Here is a 12,567-nt window from a genome sequence, read left to right as displayed (position 1 = left end):
TGTTGCATTTAGAACACATTTCTTTATTGCTGTTCTCTAGCCATACATTTATATCTAGCAGAGAGCTGTGTATGGTCAGTGCTGCTGCGAGCCGTATATCTCGGCTGTGTGTCTCTACTATTCATCTAGCTGTATCCAGAGAGAAACTTTGTACTGTATCCCAGTACAACAATAAAATTATTCCCTGCCTGATTGAAAGTCACAGAAGGAAGCCAGAAAGAAGCAGTGATGTATTCAGAAAAATCTGCAAGAGGCCACTCACAAGACCATTAATTAATCATGTGAAGGATGACAACCTCTTATTAGTTTGATATTTGTCTGAACCTCTTATAGCAGTAAGTTGCATATTGCGTGACTGACATGATACATGCAGCGCTCAACCTTCAGTTGTGTTTATTCCTGCCATGCTCATCCACACTTTCTCACTCAGTCCAGGAAATCTGTCAAGTTTATTATGTGATCTTCATAGGAATAGATCATCCCTAATCCACCCTCCTATCCTAGTAAATGACTTCATGTACTGTAAATGAAATATCACGAAGATGTGATGGCTGTAATAGTTTCACTGCTTTGGATACATTGTGCTGCATAATCCCCAGTACTGTAGATCTCCAGGTATCGGCTGTGGGAGCAAGGCCCCCCTCCCCCTCGCTTCCGGGTTTGCCCAGTTGCGCACGTGCACATTGTTGTCAGTTGGCGTTTCCCAGTGTTAGTTGATCTGGCTGCTCTGTGTATGTTCTGCTGCGACCCTGCAGACATAATGTTGCCTTATTTCTGCCTTCTGTTAATCATGATGCTTCTTTGTATTCCTATGTATTTGTTGGTCTATATTGTCTGTTTTTGTCTTCTCCATGGTGGGTAGTCATTTTGTTGAGGACATTTCTGTACAGTTATACCCATGTCAACAGGTGCAGAGGCAGGCCCTCCTCTCTTTCCGGGCCTACGACTCCAGTCTCAGCAGTCGCCCTCTGTTGGTGGCCCTTGTTACTACTGAGTGGTCCATACAGATGTGTCATACGCCTATCCTTGCACCATATGACATAAGATGTCTGGCACTACTTGGCTCTGCCACAGGTAGCAGTTCCAGTGCTTGAGCACTTTGTCCCAAATTTTGCGTTTTTTCAAATGGTGTACTGAGTAGCTGATAGTGCACTAAGCAGTTCCGCTTGGTATTTTGTGGCATTGATGGTCTTTTGCTTTTTTACCCAGATTGTGTACTTTTTCCGTAATTTAGTCTTAATTTGCTAAAAGTGTACACTGGATTAGGATTTTGTAACAAAAGAATTGGTATACAGTAATAGATTGAGATGTATTTTTTTAAGAAAAAGTTGCATGACACGTCTAAATTGCAAAGTCTGTAGCACTCCAAGCGTGGTGATCTGAGGATAGGTGTATGTGGACACAACTGTAGTAGCAGATATGACTTTCATGCTTGAACTGTAATGATTATGTGGTTAGTTCATTTTTTTTTAAAGTTCATAGGAAACTGGAAAAGAAAATATCAGTTCATTTGTTCCTTGTAAAATCCACACATTTAAGATGCATTTAGTGAGTTATAGATGGTGAAACCAGCACACAGTTTGTTGATGCTTGAGCCATTTAACTAGTAGAGCACGTAAAGTAAGAGATATAATGTGGTAAGTAATAGAGATATAATGTGATAATGATGTGTTTGCCCGTCTTAAAAAAAAAAAAAAAAAAAAACTAATTTAAAGAAATTGCACATTGAAATGCATTTTTGTTTGTTTTCTTACACAAGGCTGAACAGGAACTCAGAATTACACAAAGTGAATTTGACCGACAGGCTGAGATTACTAGATTACTTCTAGAAGGCATAAGCAGTACACACGTGAGTAGTTTCTGTAGAGCTATAATTTCATCCTGTACATGCTGTTGTATAGCTAAGAGAATACTTGCACAGCAGGAATGTGCTGTTGAATATGGTTGTTACTATGTATAACCATTTATTCATAATTACACAGAGACCTAATAATTGGGCACTTCCATGAAAATATGGACATAGAGCCTAAAACATAACAGTCAACACAAGTACAAGGTGTTTGGCATGCTCAGTGATGTGCTCCATTTTGCTAACAGAGGAAAATTAATTTTGGTTTGTGATCGAGCACCTCATATTAGGGCTCTTTAAACTCTGTGCCGGTGTTCACTGAATGAAAACAGTATTATGGGCTTTCGTTCGTTTGCATATGAAGCAATGGAATGTGTTTAATTAAATGATCACATAATAACTCAAGATCAGGGTTAATATAATGGAAATAAGGCAATGTAGCAGCCATAAATAATTCTTTCTCCATGATCTGGTTAAATAAAAACGTATAAAAATAAAGTTGCTTCTGTTACCGATAAAGATAAAGTTTGATTATTTATTCGGATTTTGAGATAGTACTGTAACTCAAAACTCCGTTTTGTATAAATGTTTCCCATGCTCATTACCACAGCATTGTGATTCTGTTACACAAATTGTCAGAATTGTCATACTTTTACCAAATGTGTGTAGCTGTATCCCCAGGATGTTCCCATCTTGCAATAAAATTGTGACTATTTAGAGTTTATTCTGGAATCTGAATTTATCAATTTTGAGTGCACACACATAGTAACATGTCTTATGAAAGGTAACCTAGAAACAGGATCAGACAGCAGATAAAACCCACTTGGCCCATCAAGTCTGCCCCTCTATGGTGATTCCGTGACTGATTTAACATACACAAGATAGAACTTTGTTATTTGTTTATTGTGGGCGGATGGCTTATGATGATTTGTTCACTGGTAGCAATTGTTTAATGAATAGCGTTTATCACCGTAAGAATGTTATTCCGTTACCGGTGGAAATGCCCTAATACAAATAAAACGCGTAATAAAATCATCCGCAATTATGCAATTCAACTTTAATATATTTAGCACCAATGTCAATGATGAACAAAATATCATATGAGGATCTTATCGTTATCACTCACATTGGTGCTATTTATATTTAAATTGATGATAAATAATTGCCGAGGATTTTATTATGTTTTATTTGTATTATGTCTGTTGTCTGTGTAATTATAAATAAATTGTCATACGTTGTTTCATAAATTGCGGTCCAGTGACAAGCTTACTCACCAGAGGATTCCTGTTGTGTAATTATTTTCTTCTTTATTGTAGGCCACAAAAGAACACTGTTTTATGACTGTATCAGTGAGTGTAAGATACCATTCTGAGCTTTGACCTCTCTACCATACCCTACCACAGTTCTAAAACAGGCTCTCGGCAGAATTGTATCACTGTCATACATTTTACAAACTAATATATCTTTTGAAAACAACTTGTAGCAAAGTGGGGCTTTTTTTCCCTTGATTTCCACCATATGGCATTATAAAATAAAATAAAATATACAATTTTTTTTTTTTATCAAACAAGGGTTATGAAAAGGATAAGGGGTTCTATTTACTAAGCCTTTGATAGCAATAATGTAACATAGGTAATGAGGTTGAAAAAAGAAAAAATGTCCATCGAGTTCAACCTGTATTATAATTCTTACACTAATCTGTATATGACTATAGATTAACCATAATGACCCGGATGAAGTTATGTTTAGAAGTCTTAATAACAACTTTAGTTAATGCTCTAACTAAAATTCTCTTCCTTTAAATGCTATATCCTTGGATATTTCTTTCAGCTAGGAACTTATCTAAACCATTTTTAAACATATTGACTGAGTCCGCCATTACAACCTTCTCTGGCAGAGAATCCCAAATTTTTACTGCCCTTACTTTGAAAGAACCCTTTCCTACGTTGTGTATGAAATTTTCTCTCTTCTAACCTCAGAGAGTGTCCACGTGTCCTGTGTACTGATTTTTCGATAAACAAATCACCTGATAGATCCTTGTATGGGCAATAATGTCCCCTCTCAGCCGCCTCTTTTTGAGTGAAAACATATCTAGCCTAGTAAGACTTTCCTCATAGTCCAGTGCCTCTAACCCCTTGATCAGTTTGGTGGCTCTCCTCTGAACCGTTTCAGGCTCCAAGATATGTACACAATATTCAAGGTGTGGCCGTAGTACTAATGATTTGACATTGGGAACTGCTACTAAGTCCATTATCAATGAGCAACCCCATATCTTTTTTAACTACCGTTTCCCGTATATTTTCCCCATTTAATTTATAGACTGTCCAATTGTTCTTAGTCCCAAGGTGCATAACTTTACATTTTTCTAAATTGAACCTCCATTCTCCTTTTGTCTGTCCAAACCTCCAGTTTAAACAAGTCATTCTGTAGAGACTCAACATCCTTGTCTGAATTAATCACTCTACACAGTTTAGTATCATTGAAGTGAATTGAGATAAATTACCAGCCAATCAGCTCCTGTAATTTTTTAGACAGCCTGTGACATGGCAGTTAGGAGCTGATTGGCTGTTCATTTATCACTCTCCACTTTGACTATCCAAGTCTTAGTACATAGACCCCTAAGGTATAAAAGTGGAATTTCATCAGTTGAAGGAAATAGTCCATTTGTTGACTGTGCAATGTCAAAAACCAGTGGACAGAGTGCCCGCTTTGTGTATGCCCATAACGTTTGTACAGTTAAGACAGTCTTGTGTGTGCCATATAACAATAATAATTACAATGCTGCCATTCTATGTTTTCCAATACAGGCACATCATCTCCGCTGTCTGAATGACTTTGTAGAAGCCCAGATGACCTATTTCGCACAGTGTTATCAATATATGCTGGACCTTCAGAAACAACTTGGCAGGTATTTTGTACTAAAAACTTTTAACAATTTTGGTGCGTGTTGATGTAAGCATTGCTACAGAGAAGAAAATACCACTACAAAACCACATTCTCGTTAGTTTTAAGATTTGACTTGGGTCTCAGTATCTTTTTATATTCATTTAATCTCCTCCTTGTTTAGGAAGTACCCAGTTTTGAAGTAGTCAAGGATTTCAGGAGATCTGTGCTGATCACGTTGGAGATAGTGTCCTCTACATATATCTAGAATACTAATGAGATCAGGGCTTCACATTTCAGAGGTGTATCATAATGCTAGTAAGGAGTAAGCATGGTGCCACAGACTAAGGAGTGGAAAGTGCTGGGTCCCCCGACAGTACATGATAAAAAAGAAAAGGAAAAAAATTAAACAAAGAATGCGATTATCTCTATTAAATATTAAGATGGGTTCAAGCAAGCTGTGGGTGGATAGCCAACTACACAATAAAACAGAATAATAGTGCTACAATCCACTACAGATGGAATAATGAAAAAGATTTTTTGTGAAAGATTAACAAAATAATGTGTGCATCCTGTACAACTGATGGAGGAAGTCTCTGCTTTCGTTTGAACCTCTCTTTGATGTGATGCTCATGCATCCAACTAAATCTAAGCATTTGGCTAGGCATAATTTATCAAGATTTCCTAGATATAGACAGGACACTACCCTGTACCAGCTTGCACACCAATCGTCAGATATTCTACTTAATGCATTGTAAGCTTTGCAGCTGTTAGCATGTTGTGTTTGGAGGGCACATAAATCCAAGGCTGCGGAGTCTGAATCGGACAGTAGTAAAATAGAGGAGTCTAAGTTGAAGGTTTGGAGTACTGTCTCCAGCACCGCATAAATCATAAATGGTAATATAATGGACTATAAAAGTGCTGTAGGAACATGTGGAAATGAAGATGGCCCAGAATATGGGCTGTTACTGGTAATTATAGGGAAAAAACTTGCTGTACTGCATATGCCACACATTCTTCTGCTTAGTGGTTTCCCTAATTCTTTTTAACTGACTGAAAAAGGGAAGTCAAATTTCCATCTGTGAGTAACACAATAAATCAGCCCTACTGGGCGTTTACTTATGGGTTGTGAAAAATATCCCCTTTCTCTCTCTCTCTCTCTCATGACATTTTATTTATAAGGCGTCACAAGTGGTCTACAGCACCGTACATATACGGCAAAAGTAGGTCAGTACAGGGTACACAGAACATTGCATAACCTTACAGTATCCAAGACATAAACAGAGCACAGGTACCAATTAGCAACACAATACTCAATATACAATACAACTGGGAAGCTAGCTGAGTTGAGGGAGTAATCAGTGAAGGCTGGAACATGTCTCCAATACTGACATCACGAATAGCAGAAGTAGAGCCACTAGAAGAGGCAAACGGCTATGAGCTAGAGGAATTGTGGGATATATGGTCACTGAGTAGGTGAATGTTGTCATTGAAGTGCTGGAGAAGGGGGCTGCGAGAACAGGAAGGAGGAGAATCCTGCTCCCTGGAGCTTACAATATAGGGAAGGCTGACTGATGATATGAGGGCAGGAGCATGTGAATGGAGACCTTAGGACAGGATTTAGTGAGTGACCTGATGACCAGGTTAAGTGGTGGAAGGGTACGCTTAGATGAACAGGTGAGTTTTCAGTGCGCGTTTGAAGCTATGCAGGGTCGGGGAGAGCCCGATAGAGCTTGTTCCAGTGAAGGGGGTGGTGGGTGTGCAGAGGCAAAATCTTGGATTTGAGCGGGAGATGCTGTAACCAGGGTAGAGGAGAGGCAACAGTCATTGGCTGACTGGAGAGGATGGGAAGAAGTATGTAAGGAGATGAGGCTGGTTATATAGGGAGCAGTGGAGTTGGAGAGGGCATTATATATGCGGGCAGGGGCGGATCCTGAACCAACCATGACAAAGGAAGGAGGATGGAAGGAGGAAATGGGCGTGGACTCTCAACGGAGGGCATGACCTCAAAGGGAATGGCGTATTCGTATGACAGGGAGTAGATGATGCCTTAAAGAGGCAGAGGGTGATGGGGAGATAGTGACGCAGAGTGTGCTGAAGAGATATACTGTTGTTGGAGACAGAGGCAGAAGGTGACAGTGAGAGGCAGTTGGTGATGCCAGGGAATGGGTGATGGGGAGGCAGTGGATGACTACAGCTAATAGGTGACAAGGGGAGAAAGTAGGTGACTTAGAAGGTCAAGGAGAGCCAGTGGGTAAAAGGGGAGAAAGGTAATGGGGAGAGATAGTGGGAGGTGGAGAGGCAGTGAGTGATGGGGAAAGGCAGTGGGTGACAGGGTAAAGTGTAGGGTGACAGTGCGAGGCAGTGGGTGGCGGGAAAAGGCAGTGGGTGACATGGGGTAAGTGGGTGACAGGGAAGGCAATTGGGTATAGCTATAAGCAATGTGAGGGAAGAGGACTGCGGAGATGGAACACAGTGGCTGCGGGTGAGACAGGGCTGTGGGGATGGATGCAGTAGGTCTTGGGGAGAAGCTGCCAGCAGGAGCTGGCACTGGGGAGAGGTTGTGAGGGGCAATACCATTGAGAGAGGTGTCCCACAGCGCAAACATCCCGGCTCCCAGTGCAGCCCTCTCCTGTCACTGCTGCCCGTGTATGTTGCAGGCAGGTGCCCTTCCCCTGAATCCTCCACTGTGTGAGGGTGAGGAGCTTGAAGAGGATTCTGTAGGTGAATAGGAGTGTGTCTGCAGGTTTTGGCAAAGGGGAGTAGTGGATGTAGAACGGCGGGAGTGGTAGATGAGTCTAGAGCCAGCATTGAGAACAGATCGGAGGGGAATGAGATAGGAATGTGGGAACCCATTGAGGAGAAGGTTGCAATAGTTGAGCCGAGAAATGATTAGTGAGTTGATAATCCGTTTGGTAGCATTCTGAGAGAGGAATGGCCTGACGTGAGCAAAGCTGGCGTAGCTAGAACCGTCAGGATTAAGGTAGGAATTGAATGTGTGTGTGTGTGTGTGTGTGGGTTGGGGGGGTGGAGTCCAGGGTTACACCCCGACAGTGGAGTTGGGGGACAGAAGTGATTATGGTGATGTCAGTAGTAATGGACAGATTGGGGTGAGGGTGGAGACTCTGTTAGGGGGGAGGAGATGATGAGTTCGGCTTTGTTAATGTTGAGCTTCAGAGAGCACTCAGACTTACATGTGGAGAGACCTCTGGATACTGGGGAGAGGTCAGGAGAGGAGAGGTTCTCCTGTTTTTCTGCTTCCTGACGATTGTTGATGTTAGTAGTGAATAAACCAGTGTGTCTCAGTTTTTACCTAAATTAATCTGTGCTTAATAAGCGACCACCCCACACTCCTACCCGTTTGGCTTCAGAGAATGATGCAGTGTCAGTAGGTAACAGTGGTTCAATTAGGATCGAATAACCTTAGAAATTACATGGATTCTCCCTTCATTAGTGATACAGTAGTGTCACCACCAGTGGCAATCTTGTGGGTGTTTTTAATCATTCTGCAGGGGTCTCCGGAGGCATATGAGAGGAAATTTTTTTGGGAAAAAAAGAAAAGACCATTTTGTGCAAAATAAAACAATGGGGTCGATTCAATTCGGCAACTTATGAATAGCGCCGAGAATTAGCTCTCGACGCTATTCAATTCAGCTGCTAGTTACCGGCAATTGTCGGGAATTCTTCTCTCATCCCCGGGGGGTGAGAGAAGAAAACCGACAAAAGTGCTGCCGCGCAGCCGGCGTGAGGTTGATTCTGTCGGGAATCAGCATCGCCGCTGGTAGTTAAGTCGGAGAATGCCCGTTCTCCCGACAAAACTACCTGTTAAGTCGGCGAGAACGGGCCATCGCCGACTTAACTGGAGCTGAATTGAATAGCGTCGGGAGCTAATTCCCGGCGCTATTCATAAGTTGCCGAATTGAATCGACCCCATTGTCTACTTGAGGATGAGCCTATTTTAACAAATACAGTAAGGATGAAATGGTATACAAAAAGTGTGATAAATTGGATGTGTTTAGGGTTAAACGATGGGTGAAAAAATAACACTTTTCCTCTTACGTCTTAGAGGATGCTGGGGACTCCGTAAGGACCATGGGGATAGACGGGCTCCGCAGGAGACATGGGCACTTTAAGAAAGACTTTAGATCTGGGTGTGCACTGGCTCCTCCCTCTATGCCCCTCCTCCAGACCTCAGTTTACTACTGTGCCCAGAGGAGATAGGGTGCATTTCAGGGAGCTCTACTGAGTTTCCTGTCAGAAAGTATATTTGTTAGGTTTTTTTATGTTCAGGGAGCACTGCTGGCAACAGACTCCCTGCATCGAGGGACCGAGGGGAGAGAAGCAGACCTACTTCTGTGAGTTTCAAGGCTCTGCTTCTTAGGCTACTGGACACCATTAGCTCCAGAGGGAGTCAGAACACAGGTCTCACCCTGGAGTTCGTCCCGGAGCCGCGCTGCCGTCCCCCTCGCAGAGCCGGAAGATAGAAGCTGGGTGAGTATAAGAAGAAAAGAAGCCTTCAGAGGCGGCAGAAGACTTCATGATCTTCACTGAGGTAACGCACAGCACTGCAGCTGTGCGTCATTGCTCCCATACACCTCACACACGGCAGTCACTGTAAGGGTGCAGGGCGCAGGGGGGGGGGGGGCCCTGGGCAGCATGTAAACCTCTTTTCTGGCAACAGGATATATACAGCTAACCACTGTATATATAAAGAGCCCCCGCCAGTGTACAGTATATTTGAGCGGGACAGAAGCCCGCCGTCGAGGGGGCGGGGCTTCTCCCTCAGCACTCACAGCGCCATTTTTTCTCCACAGCACCGCTGAGAGGAAGCTCCCCGGACTCTCCCCTGCTTATACCACGGTAGAAAAGAGGGTTTTAAAGAAGAGGGGGGGCACATAATTCGGCGCAGATAATATATAACAGCGCTACTGGGTAAAACATTAAATTACTGTGTTTTTTTCCTGGGTCATATAGCGCTGGGGTGTGTGCTGGCATTCTCTCTCTCTCTCTCTCTCTCTCTCTCTCTCTCTCTCTCTCTCTCTCTCTCTCTCTCTCTCCAAAGGGCCTTATGGGGGAACTGTCTTTAGATAAGAGGCTTCCCTGAGTGTGTGGTGTCGGTACGCGTGTCGACATGTCTGAGGTAAAAGGCTCTCCTAAGAAGGAGATGGAGCAAATGTGTGTGTGTGGTGTCTCCATCGACAACACCTGACTGGATATGTGGAATTAAGTGCTGAGGTAATTTTATTGCACAAAAGATTAGAGAACAGACAGGGAATCTACCCATGTCTGTCCCTATGTCGCAGGGACCTTCAGAGTCTCAAAACGCCCACTATCCAAAATAATAGACACTAATACCGACACGGAGTCTGACTCCAGTGTCGACTACGATAATGCAAAGTTACAGCCAAAACTGGCAGAAAAGTATTCAATATATGATTATTGTAATAAAAGATGTTTTGCATATCACTGATGACTCATCTGTCCCTGACACGAGGGTACACATGTTTAAGGGGAAGAAAGCTGATGTAAATTTTCCTCCTCTCATGAAGAAAAAGAGCGGGAATCTCCAGACGATTTTTCGTCTAGGCACTCTGTCACCGAAGGGCCTTAATGAATATTCTGGGATTAGTGTGCTGGCTAGTAACATTTAACTGTCATTTATTATTACTTATTTAACAATCTAAGTTGTCTTATTAGATTCCTGTGCCTGGCGTTTGTCTAATCTGCGGCATATCCATACTCCTACAAATGTCTATATTATTGCTATTTCAGCCGTCTTGATATTGTGTACTGTTACCATGGTGATGGGCTCTTTCACATGACGCTGCACGTTTCTGTTTTAGAACGGCATGACGTCATTTCTCTGCGCGGCCACCGGGCGTGCAGTCCCGCTGCGGTGTTCGCGCCACGATGGGTGATATTTTGTATTTAAGGTAAGCTGTCTCTTGCTTTGTTATATACCTGACGAAAATGCCATTTTAAATAAACGGGCATTGAAACGTTGCTATTTAAAATCCTCTGCCTTTGTGAATCATTGGAGTGCCGCACCACCTTGTGCTTGCTATATATATATATATATATATATATATATATATATATATATATATATATATATATATATATGTGTATATATATGTGTGTGTATGTATTTATGTATGTATGTATGTATATATATATATATATATATATATATATATATATATATATATATATATATATATATATATATATATATATACATACACACATACACGAAAAGGATGCGGCACTCCAGGCTTAAATAATTTCACAGCAAGATGGTATTATGCAGCAACGTTTCAGTAGACACACCTACTGTCGTCAGGCTTTAATAAAGAATAAAAACAAAGTACATACCTTTATAGTCACCCCATGTGCATTCCCGCCAGCTCGTCCCGGGACCACTCACCCGCCGAGCCGCATAAAACATGACGTCATCGTCAAGCGACGGCGCCGTGCAATAGACACCCATCACCATAACAACCAAGATCGCATGCAGTAAACAGTATTGCTGGCTGAAAAAGTGTGATAAATAGTAAACAGCTACATATTTGTAATTCACTTTTTTTCTTCCATTACCTTAACATAATAACTGCTAAAATGCTACACACAATCGTAACTAATAGTTAATTGTACGTGCTGTTTTGCGATTACCACTAGCGAATCTCACCATATATATTTCAAAAAACATGAATAAGAAACCATTTCATTGAGGCCTCTAGGGTATATTACACCCAACCGTACTATCCATTTTGTTTCTAATTGTACTAGTTTTGCCCCTCTATTGCCTCCTCTCATATCACCCAGGACACAGTCTATCATTCTGTATTTTATGCTATGTACTGGGTGTTTGAATTGAACGAAATGCCGGGCTACGGGTTGTTCACGATCACCTGTGTCCCAAGCATTGCGGATGGTCAACTGTGTCCTGGGTGATATGAGAGGAGGCAATAGAGGGGCAAAACTAGTACAATTAGGAACAAAATGGATAGTACGGTTGGGTGTAATATACCCTAGAGGCCTCAATGAAATGGTTTCTTATTCATGTTTTTTGAAATAATATATATGGTGAGATTCGCTAGTGGTAATCGCAAAACAGCACGTACAATTAACTATTAGTTACGATTGTGTGTAGCATTTTAGCAGTTATTATGTTAAGGTAATGGAAGAAAAAAAGTGAATTACAAATATGTAGCTGTTTACTATTTATCACACTTTTTCAGCCAGCAATACTGTTTACTGCATGCGATCTTGGTTGTTATGGTGATGGGTGTCTATTGCACGGCGCCGTCGCTTGACGATGACGTCATGTTTTATGCGGCTCGGCGGGTGAGTGGTCCCGGGACGAGCTGGCGAGAATGCACATGGGGTGACTATAAAGGTATGTACTTTGTTTTTATTCTTTATTAAAGCCTGACGACAGTAGGTCTGTCTACTGAAACGTTGCTGCATAATACCATCTTGCTGTGAAATTATTTAAGCCTGGAGTGCCGCATCCTTTTCGTGTATATTTATTCCCTTATGATGGCACAGGCTGCAGATAAGTATTTGCCTTAGGAGTGCCAGACCCTACATTGAAAATATATATATATATATAAAAGATGCTGTCTTATATATAAGACATGCCCAAAGAGACATTGGTCTACTGGGTTCTAGAGTCAACGCTATGTCTATTTCTGCTAGACGTGTCCTGTGGAACATGCAATGGACAGGTGATGCCGACTAAAAGAGGCATATGGAGGTTTTACCTTACAAGGCTGAGGAATTGTGTGGAGAAGGGCTCTCGGACCTGGTCTCCACAGCTATAGCTGGTAATT

General features: G+C 41.9%; 1 protein-coding gene across 3 annotated transcripts in view; it reads left to right on the top strand.

Annotated features, from left to right (window-relative positions):
• The window catches only part of SH3GLB1 (SH3 domain containing GRB2 like, endophilin B1), a 168,715-nt gene that overhangs the window by 121,302 nt on the left and 34,846 nt on the right, over nt 1–12,567 (top strand). For all 3 annotated transcript variants that reach the window (XM_063939959.1, XM_063939960.1, XM_063939961.1), the window contains 2 exons: nt 1,760–1,849; nt 4,657–4,757. In XM_063939959.1, the coding sequence (XP_063796029.1) occupies nt 1,760–1,849; nt 4,657–4,757 (191 nt within the window). The remainder of the gene's footprint in view (nt 1–1,759; nt 1,850–4,656; nt 4,758–12,567) is intronic.

This window comes from Pseudophryne corroboree, chromosome 9, assembly GCF_028390025.1.
Source record: "Pseudophryne corroboree isolate aPseCor3 chromosome 9, aPseCor3.hap2, whole genome shotgun sequence".
NCBI classification, from domain to species: domain Eukaryota; kingdom Metazoa; phylum Chordata; class Amphibia; order Anura; family Myobatrachidae; genus Pseudophryne; species Pseudophryne corroboree.
This window is presented reverse-complemented; position numbering and strand designations above follow the sequence as displayed.